The sequence below is a fragment of the Ptychodera flava genome, chromosome 11 (genome assembly GCF_041260155.1).
Source record: "Ptychodera flava strain L36383 chromosome 11, AS_Pfla_20210202, whole genome shotgun sequence".
NCBI classification, from domain to species: Eukaryota; Metazoa; Hemichordata; class Enteropneusta; family Ptychoderidae; genus Ptychodera; species Ptychodera flava.
The window spans coordinates 3,950,256-3,975,535 of NC_091938.1; the positions used below are offsets into that span (position 1 = coordinate 3,950,256).

The 25,280-nt window shown below is 35.8% G+C and overlaps 1 protein-coding gene across 1 annotated transcript; it reads left to right on the forward strand.

Annotated features, from left to right (window-relative positions):
* The first annotated feature begins 3,443 nt into the window (after nt 1-3,443).
* On the forward strand, nt 3,444-23,777 carry LOC139143324 (sodium-coupled monocarboxylate transporter 1-like). Its single transcript, XM_070713558.1, has 16 exons — nt 3,444-3,728; nt 6,455-6,674; nt 7,284-7,401; nt 8,445-8,512; nt 9,599-9,753; nt 10,125-10,262; nt 10,657-10,742; nt 11,955-12,017; nt 13,924-13,998; nt 15,945-16,015; nt 16,656-16,744; nt 17,678-17,820; nt 18,835-18,988; nt 19,650-19,743; nt 20,892-21,031; nt 21,878-23,777. The coding sequence occupies exons 1-16, from the start codon at nt 3,598-3,600 to the stop codon at nt 22,050-22,052; spliced, it is 1,920 nt and encodes a 639-aa protein (XP_070569659.1). The 5' UTR covers nt 3,444-3,597; the 3' UTR covers nt 22,053-23,777.
* Nucleotides 23,778-25,280: the final 1,503 nt, after the last annotated feature.

The window sequence follows — 25,280 nt, forward strand, 5'->3', positions numbered from 1 at the left end:
AGGGCGCTTTCATTTCGCCCGTCGGAAACCTGAAAAGAAAGCTCAGACAGAGTATGATATACTCCTGAAATTACCTTACCTTCAATTCCAGATTCTTTGAAACAAATCATCAGTTCAAACATCCAAAATGAAGAAAGCTATGACATTTTACACTTAGAGAATTATGGTCCGACAAAAAGTTATGTCAAAAGCAAGTCACTTTATTGGAAATTAGTTGATAAGAAATGGCATGAAGTCAAAGGTCAAATTGGACAAAAATGGGCTAAGTCTTACTCTCACTGACAGTTACAAAGCTACTTTATTTATTAGCCTAAGGGGCTTAGAAATGGCTGTGTGTGCAATGCATTGGATTTTGGAATTTCACAGAAATGTTGATTCGCTATAATGGTAGGAAACTATGAATATTTTTTCCAATACAAAAATAGGTAAATCTGTGTATTTATGTACACTCGATTATTCATATTAATGTGTTTGATTAGACTAAGGGGGTCAGGAATTGCTGTGTGTGCAAGAAATTGGATTTTGAAATTTCACAGAAATGTTGATTAAGTGTACGTAGTCTATGATGAAACTATGAATATTTTTTCCAATAAAAAATAGGTAAATCTGGTTATTTATGTACTCTTGATTATTCATATTTATATTCTTAATTCGACTTGGGTGGTTGCAAATGGAAAAGTGTGCACAAAATTAGATTTTGGAATTTCACCGAAATGTTGATTTACTATAACAGGTAGTATATGAGAGAACTATGATCAATTGTTTGCCAATATAAAACATAAAACTAACAATATCTTTTCATTTATAGACATTTGATAATTGATATACACTTTGCCATCTGTCCCACATGTTTTGTCTCTTGTTTTTCATCAGTTTGAACTGTTCAAGGTGTTTAATGTAGGATACCACTGCATCTTTTTTGCTTTTGAAGCTTGTAATGCATACAGAAAGTCACACTAATTCATATGAATTTATGGCTCATACTACAAACTGCAACAACAACCGCACATGCAACAACGAAATTTGTCTAAATTTCAGGCAGTGATGTCCAATGTCGTGCGTGCACCTATATTTAGTAACAAACCTGACATAGAGATCAGCTCTATTGGAAGTCTGCTAAAAAGTAGTCGATACACAGAATTCAGAGTAAAGAGCCTTTAAAGTTACAGCTAACGAAGCATTTTATTCAAAAGGATAAGTGCTAAGGACTCGTATTATTTGACATTTAAAAAGGGCGATTTGTACTCAAAGCTGTTTGCATGCAGCCACCCACTTACTTTTGTAGTTAAATATTTGGAATGTTCAGGTTTTGAAAGAACATATTTTTGGTCTGAATTCATAGTGTATACGTTGTGATAACAACTGTGACTATTTTTCTCGCATTGTTCCTGACAAATAAATACAATGTATTAACAAAATTATTCTCAAAAACATACTCTAGCTAAGTTAATGAAAGCATGAGGATGTACAAAGAAACATGCAAACCATGTTTCATAAGTGAATGAAATTTGGCATTACTTGTTTTCATAAAAACCGCCAGGTAAACAGCATTGCTATCTCATGTATACTGATTGACGTGTTGAAAAGCTGAGCACTCGTTTTATTTCAAAAAAAAAACCAAACATCTTCATGTTCAAGCTATATTATCATTTACTCTCAATGTAAGCTTATGCACAGTCGCTCGTGAGCTATTCAGCTCTGGGACTAATCGCCCCATAGACGCGAGTGTACATAAGCGAGGGTTTGTTCTCGCTTATGTACACTCGTCTATGGGGCGAATAGTCCCAGAGCTGAATAGCTCACGCGAGCGACTGTGGCTTATGTATTTAATTTAAAAAACAAGATGCTTCGCAAAACCCTACTAGATGAATGTTTGTGAAAGAGATAACTGGAAATGCATGATATGATGCTTGTACTGTCGGGAATAGTCAGATCTGACCGTCGTCAGTCTAGTGAAGAAATGACACCGCAGCATCTCACACTCAAAATCCATACCTGCCTTGTGAAGCTGAAGTGAGTATGAGGATGACGCCAATTTTACACTCGCAAGTGTTTATCTCACCTGAAATACACACAGCAAGTTGATTACAAAGTTGCACATTCCCAAAAAGGCAATTAGGGTAAACTATTTTACAGAATCGGTTTGGAGACCATGACGTGATTAAGCCTCTCCATGTTTTTTCAGTTATTAGTTATTTGTAATATACAGAAAGAGTTGGGGATTATATCTCTCAATCCCTTCCCCATTATACTATCATTTGTCCGAAAATGAAAATAAGGAAGGTCGGGAAGAAATGATCAAATAAATAAAATTATGATTCTCTGGCATCTTGTGTTCATTGTGTCTCTTCAGTCATTGGTGGAGCTCAGACAACTTGTGGTTAGAAGGGTACCGTTAGATTTAGGTGGGTGAGATTCTTGAATCTCCAGGTGAATACATGATGTTGTAGCTGAGGGACGGTTTCAAATAGGGTCAATAATAGATCTACGGCTTGGTGATTTTCACCTTGGTTATCTTATTTCAAACTGTAGCCCAGTGGGACAACATGGTATTCACAGCTACACGTAATCATACTAAAATGTCACCTTGACTTTCATTCATTCATTTAGAGATTCTGCATCAGTTTTGTGAAAAGAATACCAAGCAATAAATAATGTTTATTTAATATTTATTTCTGGGCACCCCTAAAAATTCAAGTATGCCAAATTTATTTCACACTATATTTGTACACTTGGTATTTCTGGATACACTGGTATATTTCCTATATCAATGATATACATGTATAGCATTGAACAAAATTTCATCAAAACAATGTCGGAGACTGACTTCTGTGTTACAGTTTGGTACAGCCCGTGTGACTCGGTAAACACTTTTCAGTCAGGGTCTCAGCTATTGGCCTATACCTTGCTGCGTACAGTTGCGAGAGGTTTGGCATGGGGTTCTGGTTTTGACGGCAGAACCGGCCATAGGCAAAAACTCGAGCATTGTCGTAAACCACGCGCCTCTTTACGGCACCAGCCGTAGTCGCTTGGTGGGCCAGCTATTCAGCTCTGGGACTATTCCACCCATAGACGAGTGTACAGAAGCGAGAAACACCCCTCGCTTCTGTACACTCGTCTATGGATGGAATAGTCCCAGAGCTGAATAGCCCACCAAGCGACTGTGCACCAGCTTAGCGCTACCCGTCAAGCTTTATTTCTGCGTAGGTCAGCGGAGCGGAAATTATGCTCTGGCTCGCGAGAATAAAACTCAAGCTGTTGTACTTCATCAAGCCTGTACCTAACCAATAGCAAATGTCTGAAATGTGCCTGATGTAAGCCTCTTTTCAATGTATGCGAAACGCTGACGCTGAAAATATTTGTTATTTGTCATTTGCTATACAAGCTACAAGGTCGTATGACGGCCCTAATTTGAATCTGAATCCCAATCTGAATACGAGTTACTTCGTCAGCATTTCCTGAGCTGAGATCGCATGATCGCGCACAAAAGCGTGGAGTCACGCTGTGTGTCACCAGTATATAAGCCGGCGTGATTTTGAGAACACAGTTCACATCCACCATCGGTCCAGGTCGATCGAGCCCCCCTAATACATTAGTATGTCGGCTTCAGGGCAAGTAAATGCGTTTGGTGTCGTCGACTACCTCGTATTTTCGTCCATGTTAGCGATCTCCGCTCTTACCGGCATATACCATGCGTTCGCGAAGGGAGGTCAACGAACTACGAGCCAGTGAGTAATTTATTGGAATACTACTACAGTACTACTACGACAGTTCTTTGAAATTTAAATGATGCTATCGTTGTGATCACACGTGTTCGTTCACATTTTTTATGTACACACGTAACATGAATTGTCGCCTTTGTTGCAGCCCTTCTTGACCTGTTTTACAGCAGTCCTGAATGTTTTGAAGTTTGGCTGAACTTGAACTTTGACGAGTCAGCCAGTTGAACTCCCCGGAATTTAACATTTAAGCTCTCAATAGAGAAACTGCATGTTCAAACTAATGTACTAATATATTGTATTTTCATACAGTAACTTTTCATTCGAAATATGAAAACCACATACACCATTCATCGAACCATGGAACTAAAAAAAGATTGAACATAGAAAATAGCCAAAATACTGTGGTAGTTTTCACTGTGTCCAAGCACGTGTGTGTATACACATACCGTACTGATTATCAATGGTTTGTTTGATCATTTGAAACATTAATAATTCTTTATAACATGATGATAACAGCAGGGTCTAAAGATCAAAATTTCATCGAACAGAGGTTGATCATATAGTGAACTACAGGTCAAAAGTTGGAAAACTTTCAAAACCTCACCGATCCAAAGTACTATTTTTAACACATATGAGTTTCAAATTATAAAATGTAGATGGTTTGAAGAGGTGAAATTAGCGATCTATATTCAAATTATACAGATATTTGGATCACAATTGTTCTTGATTTCAGTGGTAGATTTGTTGTAATCACTGAATATTATGTTATATAGTCAGCTGATAAAAGATACACATTTTGACCTGAAGTATAATCATGCAGTCAAGGTCCGGTCACTTTGAATGCACAGGTTTTGCATTGATTAACAAGTATGGCAATGATGAGAGAGAGAGAGAGATTTGAAACAGCCACTTTGTTTTGATCCCTCAGTTGTCAATATAACAAAATGTGTCTGCTTGTTCTGGTCACAATGTAAAACATTTCATTGTCGTTTACAGCTGCATCACAGAACACGTTGTCCCTTAAGGTCAAAGGTGAAAGGAGTGAAAAATCAATACATGGAACCATCTCTTTACAAGTGAATTATTATTTTAATTATTGCCCTCCATTTACATTTTGCTATTGTACATCTACCAAATACTATTATCTCAGCTGTCATCATCATTTACAAATACCAGTATGTATAGACTCCAAAGAAATTACAGTGAGTACACAATAACAGCAGAAATGCTTTATTAACGATTGATGGAAAAGACATTTCCTTTCTATGGAATAGTTACGAGGTAATTAGTCTCTTAAGGTTTGAACATGTTTTCACTGTACCAGCAAATTTCTATTTCATCAACATAACTGCATAACAGAATTAAGAGCTGTGTAATTTCTCTAACAAAATGAAGATATTATTTGTCTGAAATTAATATGTCGTCATTTCGGTACAGAATAAAAATATTTCTTTCAAGTTTGTATATTCACAGTGTTACATGCGTCTTTGCTAACAATAAAGACAAAAACGTGTTTTTGCTAAGGTTTATGGTCATAGTATAATGTTTCTGTTATAAAAAAAAAATGTTTTTGCTATATTTTATGGTCAAAGTGTAATGTTTCTGTTATAAAAGAACTATTTTTGGTAAGGTTTATGGTCCCAGTGTAATGTTTCTGTTATCTCCAGAATATGATTGCATACCATGTGAGTCGATATGGTAACCCTGGTAACATGAGAACTCTTGTAAAATTTGCCAGGTACCAGCAGTAACAAAAACAATTCATGATCGGACTATGGGCATATAATTACAGACATGAACTCCCAGTAATAATTGAAATTTTATGATGCACTAGAAGAGAAACCATGGCATAATATAGGGTACTGGTAATATTATGTACAATAAGGCTTGTCAAAGTGTTGTGAGGCACATTTAATAAAAGTCTTTTGTGTCCTCAAATTTTCCTCAAACCTACCCTCCTATAAAAAAAAAACTAACACTTAAAGTGAAACAATTTTATTTTAATACATACACTATTTTTTTACTGTATTTCTTGGGCAGGATAAAGAAAAGAGGGATTTAGATTATTAATACCTTAATCACTGGGTTTGTTTTTCGTCGTTTTACAAAGTGGTGCTCAACTAATTGTACATATTGTGGATGACAAACTAAAGAATTATCTATTATATTTTCAACTGTCTGTGAAGCATCTAAGGTATTGAAACCAAGACTGTTTATTTACAAAAGGCAATTCATAAAAATGACAGGAACCTATGAATCATCAATTTTACCCAAACACTTTTTGAAAGATGAAGAAAGTTACACCATGGAAAGGGTCAGTTAACTCTCCACTGTTTATCTGCGTGGCAGTGATTTATTTGCTCACAGTATGCTCCAATCTGACAAACACTTTTGCAAACCAAAACTGAATGCCCATGTCGTTTGCTTGAGAACTATGGTATCTCTGCTAAATTTTATCATCCAAATTGAAATCCTATACTGAAGAAAATCTGATTCTGATGCTGATACAATGTCATAGTTATTTGTATTCATTTACATAAATACATCCGGCAGGCAGTTCCCCTGTTACATAACACAGAAGTACATAAATAGTATTGCTTTTGTATTTCATGATCAAGTAAACTGAACAAATGTAATTTTTAGATTTATGATTTCAACAGATAAGTAAAATGAGTGGGTTTGAATGTTTTCTCTTCAATTTTAGAAAAATGTCAATTTTCTGATTTCTGCAGGTTCCTTGTTGCGAATCGGGAAATGAACGGTATTCCAATTGCAATGTCATTAGTGGTGTCCTTTCTATCACCAATCACAATTCTGGGAATGCCTGCAGAGACCTTTGCCAATGGAGCCCAGTATTCCCTCTATGTCTTGTGTTTATTCTGGGTTTTTCCAGTGGTGGCACTTATCCTTGTTCCTGTCTTCCATGGTTTGAAGTTAACCAGTGCTTATGAGGTAAACTTTGTTTCACATTATAATTACTATATTCCTTGTACTTATTCTCAGCTGATTTTGCAACCACAGTTTTGTGATGGCTTAGAACATTTCCTGTAGCATAAGATAACGGAAACCTGATTCCCCAAGTGATTTTTAATAAATTCAAGAAAAGGCGATTATCTACTTACATTTTGATTGTGACTTACAACTGCGTGTGAATATAAAAAATACTGGTTTTTCCCCAAACTTCTAGTTTACTGGACTTAGTCTGTCCAAAATGAACATCTGTTCTGTCTCACTCTGTCCTCCTTCACGTAATTCTGATTTTATATCAGGAATTTCATACCCTTATAAAATCGTCAAAAATCCTGAATTCAGGGCAACTAAGCAAAATGTGGTGAGGAAAACCCGATTGACTGACAAGGCAATCATTTCAATCATATCAAATTTGTCAACATGATGTAAAACATCACTGAAAATGAACTTTTATATCGTCACAGACCCAGCTGACACGAATATATGTGAAAATGCTTCCTTTATTTCTAAGTTTCAAGAAAAGGAACAATCACTAACGTGTTATTATTCAAAACCATGATGATGATAACTTGGCCTTTTTTCTTCTTTCAGTACATGAGCCTGCGGTTTCATTTCAGTCTACGAATTATTTCATCAGTGTTATTTATTGTTCAAACATCGTTTTACATGGCAGTGACATTGATCGGTCCAGCACTAGCCCTTGAAGCAGGTGAGATTCACTTCTCAGAAAACACTACACGTATGTCACAATGAAAGGATGAATGATAAGCAATGATAATAAATAAGGATACTTACAACGATTGACCCCTTTCACCACCATGGTTTGGCCCAAACTCATTGTCATCAATAAGTGGCAATGGACCAGTCTTCAAGGAGTGGGGGTGAACAGGTAAAATCATGAAAAACTGTAACACACCTCATCCGCAGTCTGTATTCTAATTCGCCAGTTGATAGTCACGTGGGATGCATTCTTTTTGTGCTGATCCACGTAAACGACGTCATCAGGCATCATTTGTTGGAACTGTTGCCTGCAAGGTATCAGTTCCGAAAAATGATGCCCGCTGACGTCATGACGTCAAAAACGACATTGACGCTGTGCGCAGACCGGAATGTAAACAAAGATGTCGTCTGCGGCCGATCGAAACGATAGTCGAGAATTTTTTGGTTAATCCTACTTTCTGAAGAAGAATGCTTTGGTTTCCAATAAGGACTCGAAACGGACGAAAACTATAATCAAAGGTGCATTGAATGTTTTGCAGAAGCAATGCGATCCTGTTAGGAAAAAAGTTTTCTTACTGAACCACTCCAACATATTACATCATACTAGGCCTACATGAGACAAGTTTTGTGTATGGGACGTTCTTATGCATGGCTGCGGATGAGATGTGTTACAAAACACATATTGACTGGCCATAAGGGCAACAGCATACGTCTTTAACCCCTCGGGCCTGTGAGTCACCCCCAAAAACAGACTGTTTCCCGAGGCCATAGGCCGAGGGAAACAGTCTGTTTTTGGGGGTGACTCACAGTCCCTCGGGGTACAGACGTATGCTGTTGCCCTCGTGGCCAGTCAATATGTGTATACTGTTGTACAGCATAACATTCCTCTAAATATTAATTGCCATATCCATAGAAACACATTCTGTGGAAATAGCAGCCATGGTTTGACGGATATTGTGTGAAAAGTGAAAATCTTAAAATTGTTGAAAGAAAGTGCAAATAACCTTAATATTCTGTATTTATTTTTTATAGTTCTTGGGTTCGATGTATGGAAAACAGTCGTCATCACAGCTGTAATTTGCACATTTTATACAACAATTGTAAGTATTTGCTTCTGCTTATTGTTGGCTTTTTAAGTTGTTTTCACTTATATATTTCAATGATGTTTCCATTTTTAGCAATTTTATACTGTTACTTATTTGTTTAATCAACTTTCCTGGACCTGAAAAAACTTTTGCACATGCAATTTGGATCCCAGATCGTTTTTGCCAAAGGTGACACTGTGCATTACAAAACTCACTGGTGGTGAGGATAACATCATATCTACTCGATTTGATATTTATCAAAAAATTTTAATTTTCACCAGAAATTGTAATCAACAAGGAACAGGAAAAGTGATTGTAATACAAGTTGTCACAAAGTCTGCCTCACATTTCTTTCAAGTCTTTGATCTTCTTTGGTTCTTACTCTGAGTATTTTTTTCTTTCTTGAAGAACCATCAGGATGTAAATACAGTGCTAGCAAAAATTTTTAGTGAAAAAGTACCATTTTCTGACTTTCTATATCACTTTGTGAACCTTACTTCTCACAGAAATTGTATTTTTATGCATTGTACCATTTGTGAGTGAAATTCATCACTTAAACTGTAACCCGTGATAATCATGGTTCAAATTAGTCTTTCATGTATTGTTGTCCAAATACACAAAGTTCAAATGATCTTTTATGCCTACCAGTAATATTTGAACCAGCAATTAGTTCATTCAGAAGGCACCAGCATCTTTCACTGGAGTGAACACACTGTTTCAAAATCTGTACAAGTGTATTTTTATTGAAAACTTTGAAAATTTATGGGCATTTGCAAGATTCTGCTGATAAAATTTGTATTTTCTGTAAAAGTGCTTTTAAGGCTATTCACTGGGATTTTATTTTGCTGCTGTCGCTAAATGATGAAATCCTTTAAATTAAATTGCAGCAAAAATTAAAAATAATAATGAATTTTTATTGCTTTACTGACAAATCTGTGAATTAAAATCCCAGTGAAAATGTCTCAAACATCGAGATAGTGATATTAAATCCTTGTGTAAATTCATGATTTACAGTGTAAAATAACATGATAATCTCTTTGAAGTAGATATTTTTACAATCCTGTGTGCTCAAACCATTATTCATAAATCTTCTCTCTGTAGGGAGGTATGAGGGCAGTCATCTGGACAGACGTGTTTCAATTCTTTGTCATTGTTGGTTCTTTTGTCACCATCATTATTCTGGGAGTAATCAAGGCTGGAGGTATCGTCCATGTGATGGAGTTCAACAAAGACAACGGAAGACTCAACTTCATGGAGTAAGAATATGCAACCATTAACTGAGCTTTTTGTCGTTGTTGTCAATTCATGTCAACTTTCTATGCACTTCAACCCTTACAACACTATTCTTTGGCTTGGTGTTTTTGTTATTAACCCTTTTCATGCCAGACAGTATCACTTCCCCATTTGCCAAATCAGTAAAAAGCAGTATTGCGCCAAAACCATATGTATTTTCACCCACTCGGCTTAGTCTGTTATAGCATCTTTACTCTCGTGATTGTAAAGAAATGGAATTTTTCTCCTTACAGTTGAATCACTATATTTTTGTTTGAGTTATTTGAACCTAAGTTACAATGATTCTGTTTGTGTTGACTTCTTTGTAATGACATGTTGGTTTGGCACTTTTCAGGACCCCATTTGGTGTGACAACTCGGCTGTCTGCTGTGGCACTGGCCGTTGGTGGCGGTATGAATACATTTCCGCTCTACATCAGTCAGACTGCAGTACAGAGATATGCTGCTTCCAAGACTCTGAGACAAGCCAAGTTGTAAGTAGCTCCCAAAATCATTTCATAATATATAATTTTAATGAATCAGGAATGATTTTAAAATGTACTTGTGATAATAATCCAGCACATAAATTCTGGCTAGCTGAATTTGAATCATTTTCATTTTTTGCGAATTCATAAAGAACCGGAAGGGTGTGTGACTTGTCTCTTGTCTTTATCAAAAAAGTAAATGGTAAAATTCACCATATCAGCCATGACAAAGGTCATGTAGACAAGTCAAAGTGCTAATGTTGTTAACTTTTTCTGTAAGAATAATTTATACATGATATTTCAAATTCATGTTACCAAAGTTAATTGTGTTGAATTGTTTGTTAAATAAGGGTAACTGATTGTTTACATCATAACATAAATAATAATTTTTCTAATTTTTCAGAGCTGTGTTTTTGAATATGCCATTTCAGCTCATAATGTTGCCAATGGTGTACTTCACTGGTCTAGTTTTGTATGCATTCTACAATAGTAAGTTTTGTCATTTTGTGTCCTAGTCTCATTCTCATCCCATGAACCTCATCAGCAGTTGACCTTTGACACGTCATCAGCAGTTGACCTTTGACTCTACAAGCTGACACATCAAAGCCATCAACTATTTCCATGATCACATTTTTCCTCACCTCAACTACTGCATGTGACTTTAAGGTAGAACGTGCCTCATGGACAGATAGTCAGACTCAAATTTCTACAATTCTTTTCTGATCTACCACCATGGGGGCTCATTTTGAACCTCAAGAAAGATGAACTTTCACCAGCTTAGTTTTTTTGAACATCCAAAATTTAATTTTCCACCACAGAGTTAACACTTGAATGGCTGCCATTTTGAATTTCGAAAATCGCAAAATTTTGGGTAATTTGTTTCACTATTTCCAAACTTTGCACGGTGACCCCCTATTTTTATTGTTGATGTGGTAAGAGAATGGTTGACAGTTTCATTCAGGAAAGTTTGACAAAAGTTTTAAATCTTTCACTTTCACTACCTCAATCAGTGTGATATGTTTGTGGATGGGTATTTGAAGCATGGTGTATATTACATGAAAAAAATTGATCTCTAGCTGGATATGAAATTATGGAAACAATCTCTGTCAAATGATTAATTTAGTATACCAGCATCCAAATTCAAAGTGGAATATCAGATGACATGAAATTATTATTCAGTTATGCTGTGTTCTAAATCTCCTTTTTGATTGCAATTCTGCCTCAAGTATTGGAACTGATTTCAGTCATATGGTGTATTTTCCCCTCGTTTTTACCAATGTTGATTGAAGACAGATTCTACATATTATATCTCAGTCATTCTGATTGAGTCTGACAGAAATTTTGAGACTTTTCAAGTTATTTTTAACGTCGCTTATTTTTCAAGATAGCGACGTTCAAAACAATTTGAAAAGTCTCAACATTTCTGTCAGACTCAATCTGAAGGACTTGATCTGTGAATTTTAGTCCATCAAAATATTTGTATCACAAAAATGTGTTAAGTGCTTATTATAAATCTGTTAGCTCAGTGTCAAGAATGATTCGTAATGCATGAAAATTGATTTTTATTCCTCTTTAAGTATTTACTCAGAAAGATATTCCAAACTCGATAGGGAATATCACTCTCCTGAGAAAAATTCAGTCTGATTTGTTTGAAGAAACCTCATCATTGATGACAATGCTACCATTGTATGTTTGTTTCAGATTACATGACTCCACTGATGCCACCATTGAATAATACCCTATTGAATTATACACATGAAACCAGTAAGTATACAAAGGAGTCTAAACTACACACTGGTCAAAGGTTCCTCTGCCATGTTTCATCAGCCTGTACTCTGCTGGTCTTCCAGGTTTGAACTTGTACTCAACCATACAGGCGTTTATTCCTCATGACAGTAAATATGTAGCCACTTTTCAAGTTTATATATGTTGTGACTGATCAGAGGAATATATACACGCATAATGTACACAGACAATCACATACATCCACACACACACACACTCACACGACATGGTCATAAACCTCTGACACTTACATACATGCGAAATAATGCTCATCTACATTTCCAACAACATACATGTACATACCTTTGCCACACACTCAAATATATGCTCACCAACACTTGCACACACCAGGGTATCACATTCATTTACATCCTCCCAAAAGTTTGTGGGCTCTAGTTACTTCATCTTTCTTGCATTTTCCTCGAAATCTCATACTACCAATGATTATGTAATGTTAACACAGACAGGAACATGACCGCGATTCTCAGAGATTAATGAGAACATGTCAGTTGCCCCAGAAAGGACTGTGAGGGCGCCCTGTAGCTTGTAAACTTACCAGGATCTAATGTAACCAGGATCTGTTGACAAGGATCTTTGGAAGATTTGCATGGCAATTGAAAAAATGTCTGCAGTTTTGTGTTATTTATAGTTCAGCATATTCTTTGTCTCATGAAGTCAAAACTTTATCATTTATTCATACTCCTGAAAACTCGGGCGGAAATAATAATAGATTTTGTAAAGATTCACGGTGTATCTCTTCATTAATTATTACAAATTTTTGCTGGTGCCATAGTTTCAGAATGAATGTAATCCTTTTTCTGACATGGGCGTACATAGCTGTTCTTCCAAGCATCCGCTACAAAGACTGCAGCATGTAATCTGGCCATGTGCCCTGTTTTCTAGGCCATGATTAGTAATCTCTTTTTAATTCACATGGATTGTTGACTAGTGAAGAGACCTTTATTGCATAAAAAAAACACAAAATATTGAAAAAAGTGATAAAGAAAACACTGAAAATTCAACAACAGAAAGTAAAACAAAATCATGGTTGTGAAGAGAAACAAAAAATATGATGTACTACAATTCTAATTGGAATCATAGAAGTAATTGTATAAACCTACTCTAGTCTATTTTCTTAGCAATATAATAATAGAAAATTGCATTAAATCAACAAATTAGACAATAAATCAATTAGTGAATACAAAACCAATAAAATGAATGAAAGGATATGTTTAGGACAGCAGCAAAGAAAAACAGTTCAAGTAGGCAAGTGAAAATAATAAAATAAATTCAGCAAAACAACCAGTGAGAGGTCATACATTCATTGATTTTTATTTAATAATCTTGATAACTTCATAGGATTTGATAACCTCTTCATTAAGCGCAAGACACAAAACATTAATGAAAGACAAATACATGCTGTACATTACCAAAGTCTTCAAGTTAACAATACAGAATGGGAAAAACACACCATCAGGAATCACAACAAATAACTTCAAGTACTGAGTTAATAAATAGTTAAAGCAAAGCCTGCTTGAAACTAACTTCATCTAAGAAAAATTGTAAGACCAGAGTTTTACTATAAACAAACTAACATTTCTTCAATTTTTATTTTTATTACCTTCTTGTATATTTATTACGTGGTTCCCAAGAGAATTCCAGTGTTTTGAGGCAGTATTTAAAATTATTTTGAGAAATGGTAGTAGGTGTACTTTTGGAGTTTGAAAATTTTTATTCAATCTTACTGATGTTTGATACCTATGTAGTGGCTAAGATTGTGTCTGCCATGGCCATGCTGTAGATCAAATATATTTTAAACAGGTATGGAGTTTGCAAATTTTATAAATGTCAAGTCCTAATTGTGCTTGTTGTTTTCATATTTCAGATTTTAGCAGCAGCCTTGCTGGCTACTACACTCCGTCTCAGTCAACTCTTTCAAATTTTACTTTGCTGTCTGGTAGTAAGTATAAACTCTACTGTCAACCAGAAAAAAGAGATTTTGTACAATTTTAGGCAAACCAATGCACTCCACTGAGTAGTAATCAACTCATTAACAGTTTAATTTGCATACTCAAACAATATTTATGAACATACTTTGCATATATGCATAAGTTTATTTAAAGCGCAGTGGTCGTCGCGCTGCGCATCCTCCTGAGGGGGTCCCCCTCTGTTGTAAACAAATCCAAGAACGCCGCACATGTTACGGGTTGATTGTAATGTTTGCGATATTGCCGCTTGTTAAAATGGCGGCTGATCTGTCACAAGCATACCAACTAACCAAATGTAACACGCAATAAAAGGTCAATTAATCTAAGTTAAATATCTGCTGAATATTGAACAATAATTGCACGCTGGATTGAGATCACATTTGCTCATGATTTTCTTGAATCAGTTGAATGGGGCTCGGCTACTGTTATCGCTCGAGCCATAGAGCTAGACGTACGCATGTGTACGCATGTATACGCCAACAGACTATCAACGACCGGGCTCTAGTTTTCGACATCGCTAGCGACATCGCTAGCAAGGACGAGAGCTTTCATTTCAAGAGGCCCGACAGGAGTACAAAGACAACAACCCAAACTACAGAAATCTACAGCTCGCAGAGCAATGCCCGCTGCAGCAAGAAGCATCTCTGCATCTGTTCCGTTCCGTGGTCTGTATGAACGTCCGTGTCAAACCGGGTATATGGCGCGCTACACTCGGCTGTGGAGAATCCAACTCAACTACAAAGTTTACCCCGTTTGGGGGTGCAAACGAGAATTCCGAGTACAGGTATCAAGTCAAGCGAAGGACCTTTCATAGGTCTTCTTGTTATGTGGGGGTTATCTCACTTGAAAGAGGATTCAGACCTACCCGGCAATCAGGAGGTACAACAACGAAGTTTGCCCAGCACCGGTAGGCCTACACCAGCTAGCGGTTGGATCACTGCCATGACCGTGCACAGGACCGGGGCACAGGATCTCTCGATACGTCTATGCACGGTGTAGCCGTGCAATTTTCCTGCCAAATGCCGCGAAAACCCGCTCGTTTGTCTACTGTTTCCTGTCATTTTACTATTTCTTACCACGTAATACTAGGAGAAGACATGGTGATCAACAGTTGGTTGTGGGCCAAGTCGTCGCGGGCCGGTACGTTGTGGGACCGGATTCTCTATATCCGTGTACGTCAACGCGGTGACCGTCTCCCAACAACATCTCCCGTGTCCTGCTCTGCCTTGCCGATCATGGTCTTGAGTGTAACTTTTGTGTTAGGCATTGTGCTTGTTGCTGGTCTACATATATAGGCACTGTTGATCATTTTAGTTATGTATTTTCACTGTACTGTACATAGCATTGTGTACAACCAGCGTGATCGCGCGCGATCAAACCTTTTTGTTCACTGTGTATGCGTGCAGTAAACTCAGCGACATAATGTGCTGAGTGTAGTGTCCCAATGTTCGTAGCTCTACACGAGTTTATAGATAGAAATACACCACTGAAGTTCGTTTCCGATCTTAATATTTTACTATTGCATGATGTTGAGTCTTACAAAGGCCTTAACAAAGTGGGGGACTGCTCCCATCTCACTCCTATTGAAGTTGAGAAGACTTATGTTTACAAAAATTTATGTTTATCAACAAAAAAATCACGCACGCGCAGCGCGACGACCACTGCGCTTTAAGAAATGAAACGTAAGATAGCAAAAAATTTGAAACTTCAGTGCAAAGTACACATTTCATTTATAGTGTGCCATTTTGAGATGTAAATAGTTTTAGTTTATCATTTTATAAGACTGATAGGATAGCCATGTGATATTAGATTGGGTGTATCAGCAAACACACTTGGATTTTCAGATTTTTTCCAAATGTTTGTCAAAAAAGACACCAAATGGAAAAAAATTTTTATATTCATGTTCTGTTTGACTCAGATATTAGTGCGGCAACGATACCTGATGGTGTTGAAGCAAGATATGTTCCAGATTACTCATCAGCAGATCAAGTAAGAACATATTAATTGCCGTTTCTACTGAGAGGCTGTGCAGAGGTCAGATTTAGTTGAAATCCAGTGCTTGGTGAAATTACAGTTCAAAACCATCCCCCAAAGTCTGAGGGGGTTTGAAATGAACATGGATTTTTGATATTTTTTGAGATATCATGATCAAAAGACTAACATTTTTATAAAAGTTAACTTTGTGAAAAATAAATAACTTGAAAGTTGTGTGAAAATAAATAATTGCCAAAGAGTTCACTGTATGTCCTTTGCTATTTTGACTTAGACTAATAGGGTTTCACTTGATCTATGCTGTTAGCATTATTGAAGCTGAATTCTGTCATTTTGATAGATACTATTTCAGTAATAACTATTGTGAAATGATACAGTCCATTAGAATGAGCCTCACAAGATATTCAGAAATTATTGATGGCCTTAAAGGACGTAATCAGTAAATTTGTTGTTTATCATTACCAGGAGGTTTCCATTGTCAAATGACTGAAAGTAAAATCTATAATACTAAAATCTATAGATTTTACTGTCATGTTGTTTATGCAGAGGTGTTTTACCCATTGAATCAAGAAATTATGCCGTTATATCTACAAATGATCTTACTGCTTTTGGTTGTCTTGTTTTCTTTCCTCATCAGATCATGGTTTATTTTGTAAGTTCACAATTTGGAAGGATACCGGGAATGCAGGGTCTCTTTGTTGCGTGTATCTTTGCCGGAACTTTGAGGTGAGACAAAATTTCTACATGTTGATACATGGATACATGTGACACACAGCAATGGGGTATTGAAACTGTCACTATCTGTTCCACTTATTCAAAATCACCATGTTTATTTGTGTCCTTCAAATATCATGTTGATGCATATTTTGTAAAGGCATGAGTTGGCACCAGATCATCTCATCAGAAGATTTACCCACCAGATTTCAATGGAAAACAAAAGGCTATAACACCTCCATGGTCTTCTTACAGACTAGAACAAAGCCGATCCCACCCATCGCGAACAGTGCCTTTAAGGAGTCTTCATTGGATGCCTTATTAGCCAAAATACACTGACAACTAAAAGACAATGATAAATTCTGAAATCTGAATTCAGATATCTGATTATCCAATTACATAAAGTCAAAAGGTTAACTCAGGTCCCCAACTAGGTTTCTATAACTCATTACATATTGCATGTTGTACTTAAAGGCCTGTGCCAGCATCAGATTGTCTCGCAGTGAAATCTACTCACTAGATTACAATTTCAATGGAAAACAAAAGGCTTTGACACTCCATAATCCTCTTATAGACTAAAACAAACTTGATCCTGGGGATCAAGTCCCTGGCCGTTAATGATACAATCTTCGACAACATTGACCTCATGGTAATAGATGAACATGGCAAGAAAGGACTTGGACAGTGAGGATGCTCAAGTGTGAACTGACATTATCCAGTGTTTTTCTTCCAGTTGTTACGGTATAATTTTGTTAAAGGATTCCCGTCTTAGGCATTTTGCGTCATTTGGTTTGAGTAGTGGTATTTATTTATACAGCATTCTTGTTGTGCTTTCAAAAGTACAACAAACATCATTTACATATCATACGTTTGTTTAAATATTACTCTTCTCCATCATCCACAATTTGTGCTTTAATTAATCTTGTTTGTGTTTATACACTACAGTACCATGTCGTCAGGGCTGAATGCGCTGATTGCTGTCACTCTTCAAGACATGGTCAGACAGTGGAGGAAGTGGGTAGCTAAAAGGACTGCTTCTGAGATCTATGTCAATGATGCCAGGGATACATTAATCTCAAAAGTTCTAAGTAAGCAGACTGTAAAAAAGTCATAATTTATTCAAATATGAGATTTACATGTGAAAGTACGGATGTGCCTTGAAACAGGATGGCTCTAACGTGTAACTCATATTTCCTACAAGTAATTAAAATCAGAGGTTGCCGTGCAAGTTTTGGTCCCGGAGAACTAAATTATCTGGAATTTACCTGTATAGGAAATTCAAAAAGGCTGTTTATTTATCCTATGGGAAAAATTAGTTGTTTGAGTAGGACAAGCAGCTCTATTTAAGTGTCATAGTCAGGATTAAAATACCAGAAAATTCTTGAAAAGTTACAAGTTACTGAGTTTAAAAAATGTGTGGAAATGTTCGCTATCAAGAGAGTGAATTTTAGCACTTGATGACTGACAATCATCGGATAAAAATCAAATAAAAGACCCTGAATTTAAACATTTGGTGAGAAATATTGTAACAACATTTACCCGTTGAACAAAGTGCAAAATATTACAGGTTGTTCACCACCTTTATCTGAAAATAAACCAATCAACTTGATAGCACTTTCAAAGGAGAACAAAGAACTAATACCTTGTGAATAGAGAATATCAACAAGGTCTGATTTGAGAACAGGGATCGTGAACTACTACTTCTCGGTGGAATGCACCATATAGATGGATATTCTGACTCTAAAAATTTTACATAATTTGTTTATTCTACTACTTGTTGGAACTCATTGTAAAATTTATGGAGAATAAAAGCTTTCACTTGCTCGATTTTGTGAAAATCAAAAATTTATTTTTTACCATAAAGTAGCACTGGAATGGCCGCCATTTTGCATTACAAATCTCTGTAAATGTTGGGCAAATTGTTTCTCTAGTATTAAACTTTGAAAAGTGATCCCTGATATTTACTCTTTATTTGAAAGGGAATGCGTTTAAAGTTTCCTCATGGAAAAAATGAGAAAAAAATTAACAGTGAAATTTTTCAATTTCTAGGTGCATATAGGATGTGAAAAATTTTTAAAAGGATTTTCTGTTTTCCATTTCAGCAATTGCATATGGTTTATTGACACTGGCTTTGGCATTTGTTGCTCAGTACATGGGTCCCTTCGTTGTTATCAGTAATACAATCTTTGGAACATCTGGAGGTCCGTTACTAGGTGTGTTCTCGCTTGGTATGTTCTGGAAACGCTCCAATGCTTGGTGAGTAGGTAGATCTAATGCTTCTTGTAAAGTTGGTGGTTCAAAAATCAACAAAATCATTTCCTTTAGTATTTTTCTAAATGTGGTCTATCCTATATCAAACTGTTACCACCGTAGTTTGGCCCAAATCGATTGTTGTAAATGGTGATTATGGGCCGGTTTATAGAGCATTGGGGAAGCGCAGATTAAACCATAAATCAGTTTCTCGGACCAAAAATACTTTCTCTGATCCATTTTTTATGGGGATATATACTATGTTTATTTTCCTATCTTCCTAATTCTGTTAATTAGATGTGATATCATATTAACATTTGAGTAGGCTGGTTAATGAAATGAAATAGACATGATTGATTTGAAATTTGTTGTCAGTTACCTGTATTGATTATCTGGTACATTGTATTGTGTACAGATTTGAGTACGTACACTCTCCAAAAGTCCTTGAATATCAGTACCTCTTTGAAAATGATATATGAAATGATATATAAATTATATTTTGGACCTCAAAAAGCCTTGATAGTCTTAAAGTTTTAAGTGGCATTCACTGTATTGACCCTGGACTCCATCACCATGAGGAATGCTAAATTTTTCTGTTGTTTTGCAAGTAATGAAGTGGAGTTTGTGTATCCATTCATGGATTGTTTAACTCTTGTCTTTTCCACAGTGGTGCATTAGTTGGTATGATCGTTGGCTTTGTATGTGGTCTGTGGGTGAGTGCCGGTGCTATCATCAACAAAGATGCTCTGGAAATTTACAAGGTAGGTCAACACATCTCATTCAATAAGTATAGGAAATATTGATAGTTAACCGTTTTCCTGCTAGACAGTATCACTTCCCCATCAGCCAAGTCAGTAAAAAGCGGTATTGAACCAAAACATGAAGTATTTTCACCCACTTGGCTTGGTCTGTTATAGCATCTTTAGTCCAAAAAAATCAACTTTTTAGTATCTCTGTTTTCAACAGCCTTCAAATGTACAGTACTATGTTAAAATACCCAATATGGAATATGTTGTGTTTCATTAATTTTAACCATTTTGACCTGGTGATGAAATATGGACTTGGCAGGAAAAGGGTTAAAATACTCACGACAAACAAAGATCACTTGGTTTGACCTCAAACCCCCTCCCTTCTTTCCTTGGCAAACATTTGGAAGAATGAAAATCTGACAACAAAATTAAGATTTCTGTCCCCCAACATGATGACTTGTTGAAATAGGTTGTTTGACTGTAGACCTACTTATAGACATTGCAATACAAATGGCAGTGTGATTGAGTATCATGGGTATCTTTGGTTTCCATGGCATCACCATGACGTATAGTCAGTAGAAATTTGTTTATGTTGATTGAAATACCACTAAACCTCCTTTTCCTCAAATACAATGTTTAGTCTTTCATGCATACATTTCAAGAATTCATGGCTGTTATGTAGTATTAGGATTTCCCACATGATTATCTCTAACTCAATGTTTTTTGTCATAGGTCATAAGCCAGTAAACGTTACCATGGTTTTCCAACCAGTGTACAAAGGCTTTCCTTTGAAATACATCAGCCAAAGTAATGTGTGAATTTTTTAGCAGCACTGATGCCCAAATCTCGATAAAAGTATATGACTCAGATTTGTTTATTAGATGTCATGTGCCTAGCTAGCTGAAATTGAATAAACTTTACATCCTGTTCGTTTCACCTCTTTGTTTTGCAGTTGCAGAGTAGGAAGGGCATTGTGTTATCCATAATCAGTTGGAATCTACCCATAATGCATCACTGCCCCCTGATTTAAATCTTGTTGAGAATGAACTTTGCCATAGAAACATGAATGATGCATGTTAGATCCAGTTGGCACCATTTATATGTATAGATATCACTTCTCTATTTTGATCAAACACTTTCCTGTTCTGTATTTTGCTCAGTTGTCTTTCATGTGGTACTGTACATTCTCCTGGTTGATCACTGTCATCCTTGGCGCCATAGTAAGTGAAATTTACAGATACTTCAGACCAGAAATAAGAGACCAAGAAATAAATCCACTTTTGTTGGCAACTTTCCTCAGGTAAGTTTTTCATTTGAATTTTGCAGCAAAGTGACTCCAAAATAATCAAATAAGCACTAAGGAGTTTATGGTTCCTTGGTGCTTGACAAAGCAAACTAATCTGCCAATGATATTGCAATTTTCAGTTCCAATAAAATTTGCCAAAGACAACATAGATTGCAAGAGACAATAAGGCGTGTAGTTACAGTTCGAACGACTCTACACACACATGCACAAACACATACACATCAATCTTTATTGTCTTTGGCCAATTTTACTTGTGTTCTTATCAGTAATTCTGTGGTAGTTGCTGGTGTTGTATCTGAGTATGTGTAGTATGTATGTGAGATGTGCGGAGGAAAGATTTGCCATGATAAACGCAAACTGCACTCAGTTAATTCTTACAAAATTTCTTGTGTAGATTATTTTCATATCTTTATAGATCTATCTACATTATTTAAAGTTATCTTTCAATGATACTATTATTTTATTACTATTATACAATTATTTATGATTCACACTGAACTTCGATATAAAAGCCATTGGGTGTTAAACAGAACAGCGCCCTCGGTGGCCAATTTTGTTGTAATTTGCTTTTTGTCATTCACGGCTTGGTTCATAGATTCTGGCCAAACTATTGAAGATTATCATTTGTAAATTTAATGACAGAGTTATTGATTATTTTTGCAAGTCCTAGAAAAGTTTGCATGTTTCACTAAATCATTAAAAGCTACAACATCAAGACGAGAGTGCACGCAGATGCCATATCAACTGTAATATGTATACTTTGATTTATCAATCAAATGCATGGATGAAGGATATGAACTCACTGGCAAATTCTTTTTTTTTTTTTATTTTTTTTTTTAGACCAAAAAATGCTGTTGAGAATGTTAATGAATCTGAAGAGGAAGAGACAATTAAACTTGAACAAATGAAAATTCCCAATGGTCATCATGCACTTAAAGAAGATGAAGATTATGATGATCCACATCACGATGACGCTGTAGCTGAAAAGAAGACGGCACAAGAATATCTACTCTAGCAGTGTTTGAAACGTCAAACTCAACAATTATTTTGATTTTGTGTTTTTGAAAAAATGCAGGTGTTCATTCATACTTTTATTGGCATTATTTATTCTAACCTAAGGGTGTTGTCTTTCTATTCTTTCAACTCTTTTTGTCAAAATTATCAAACATATATATAAACACCCTTGCTCAGGTCTCAGAATTGAAATCAAAGTTTTTTCATGAAGAGTGCCCTCTATAGTTGTATTCCATGACATTTTACTACAGATTTTTAGTATACAACGAATAACAATATTGCCTCAATGGTGTCCAAGTCTTTCACAATAGGGTATCAACCAAGATACAAAAACACTTAAATTTCCCTCAGTTTGGTTTTAATAGTGACCACTGTGTCAAAAATTGTCAGGTAATAGTTTCAGATTGTTGAAAAAATATATAATTTTCCTTTAGTGAATGTGGTTGAGTTGTTTGTTGTAAATTGTTCTTGAATTTTCTATTTGGCATGACTGTGAACAGCAATGCAAGGCATCAATGGATGCTATTATCCTTCTAAATTTATCTGATCATTAGCTATTCATGTCAAAGGAACATATTTATTCATCTCATCTTGAATATATGAAGATAAAAACCTTGAAAAATGTTTTATGTCCTTCTATTTATGTCTTTTCAATACCAGATACTCCATTTTGGGGGTTTGTTTTACACAAATGTTCCAAAACTGAAGCAATTCTATTCTAACCTAAGGGTGTTCTCTGTCTATTCTTTTCAATTTATGGGTCCAAATTATCAACAATATATACAAACACCCTCGCCCAGGTCTCAGAATTCAATTTCAAGTCTTTTCATTAAGGGTGCCCTCTACAGTTTGGTTCAAAGACATTTTACTACAGATATTTAGTACTCACAAATAACAAGATTGGCACAGTGGAGTCCAAGTGTCTGTCAGGATGGGGGTATCCAAGACCAACAAACATTGCAATTTAGGAAATCTACATCCCTCTGTTTGATTTTAATATTAACTGTTGTGATCAAAACTGCCAGGTAATAATTTGAGATTATTGAAAAAATAGATAGCATCCCATTAATGATTGTTGTAGAGTTGTTTGTTGTGAATATTTCTTGATTTTTTTCTTCATTTGTAATGACTGAACAGCAATGCAAGGCATCAAATGATTATCCTTCTAACTTGTTGGATCCTACGACTCCTGTTAGAGGTCTTCAAAGAGCACATATATTCATCTCATGTTTAATTTATAGAGATGAAAACCCTGAGGAATGTTTTGTTTATTCTATTTATGTGTATTGTAAATTTCCAAATTCTCTTTTTAGGGAACTTTTACACAAAGATTTCAAAACTTGTCTGCAATTTGCACCAAAAAAATTGTTTCGCAAAACATTTTTTCAAGGACCAATGTTTGTCTTTCATAATCATGAAGTGCAAAACAGTAACTCGTCTTTGAATGAGTATTTTTACTATTTATATTTGATAAATATTGGAGATTTTATGTAAACTCATGTATGAATGTTTGCTTAAAAAATGTAAGACAGCATACCTGCATGCCACCTTACAAAAGTCATTTATGATTTGAACTTTCATGCGATTTCATAATGCATTGCATGGCAACATATCATTTTTTTGTCAAAATGTTGCCAAGAGGTAATTTACATTTGGATTCTATATTTTGTGTTTGCAAATGAACCTTCTTTCTTCAAGAACAGTCTTCATATTCAGTTGCTTTTTAATTTTAATCAGCATGAATGGGGTAGTACTTGCACACACACTGTTTGGGGGCAATACTGACACAATTACATCAGGCAAAGTTGCCATAAAACCTAATAGTTGTGAGATCATGGACGGGTGGAAACTTCTTCCATCTGTGGTGATATGTAAAATGTAATTGTATTCAGAAAGTAAAAGATATTAGATAGCACCAACAATGAGAATTGCTTTAGTGAGTGTGGTATTTAGTGTGTACAGCAGATGAATTTGGTATAAGTATTGTACCAACTAAGTTTACATTGTGTCTTTATTTATTTGTATTGTCATTTGATATGATTGGGAAAAATATCCGATAAGAAATTTATACAATTACTTGGCTGTGAGATCCTGACGGCACAGTCAAAGGCATAGTCAAATGAATTCTGATGTGCGATGTCACATGCACACACCTTGTGAAGAGATTTGACTCTCTAAAGCCTCAGGAGATTGCTTTAATGTTTGAAATTTATGGCTGTAGATATCAAACTGAGGTTTAAAGAACTGAAAAAGAGCAGTCAATTCATCAGATTTACCATGAAATCTTTGACCCTGATTTTGAGCAGATGCACTCTAAAGCTTGTTCTTGTTCTGATCGATACTCTTCTGAGGAGCCAATCAGAACCAAGGCGCACCAATACACTACAGCATGCCGCACACTCAGTAGTTTTCTAGCATGTCCTAGATCAGTTTGAAAAAATGCCGCTGACGAAACTTGAAATTCACCAGGCAAGTGAATTACAAATTTATGTGAAAACGTTTTACAATTATGTTATCGATAAATTAAGGTCACAAATAATTTAATGGTCAAATATTGGCCACTGGTACTTCAATAATAGGTTCAAAAGATGTGAAAAACAATACCGCTTCAGTGTGTATGTTGCCATTTCCGTGTGTATTGATGTACAGAACTTTGTATTTCACGTTATTTTGTGGTTAATGTAGCTTGTTTCTGTACATTTGATACAAAACCAAGATTATACATTCCTCATCTGCATTTTGGCCAACTCAACTCTTTACCATGTTTGCTCAAAAAAATGAGTCAATCAGGGATTTACTCATTGACAAGCAGAATGCTTGTGATTAAAAACAAAAGATTATGTGGCTAGTTTGCTGAGGGCACACTTCAAGAAGTTCAGTGTGTCAACGAACCTGCATGTGTTGTGTATTTTGCAAAGCTCTGTTAAAGATATATATAGGTGACTTGTGTTCATAGTTTATCCAAATGCATGGAGTATATTATAATTGAACATTTGTAGCAATAAACTGGATGTTTTGTAATAGAAAAAAAAAACTTGTTCTGTTGTATCATTTTGGATTGAAATGAAGGACTCTCCCAGATCCTTCCTGGGGGTCACAATAATGTTTTCTATAGATGTTGGTATCAGTTGAAGCAAAGCTTGGTTTTGGGGTTCAAGAACAAAGACACCGACAAGTAGTCTGTATGTAACCAACCACATTTTTCCTTCCATGCCAAATGACTAACTAT

Excerpts from the sequence above, each read along its gene's own strand:
- LOC139143324 (XM_070713558.1), top strand. The coding sequence starts at position 3,598 with ATGTCGGCTTCAGGGCAAGTAAATGCGTTTGGTGTCGTCGACTACCTC. Across the intron at positions 6,675-7,283 it reads AGTTAACCAGTGCTTATGAG|TACATGAGCCTGCGGTTTCA; the intron begins GTAAACTTTGTT and ends TTCTTCTTTCAG. Across the intron at positions 7,402-8,444 it reads AGCACTAGCCCTTGAAGCAG|TTCTTGGGTTCGATGTATGG; the intron begins GTGAGATTCACT and ends TATTTTTTATAG.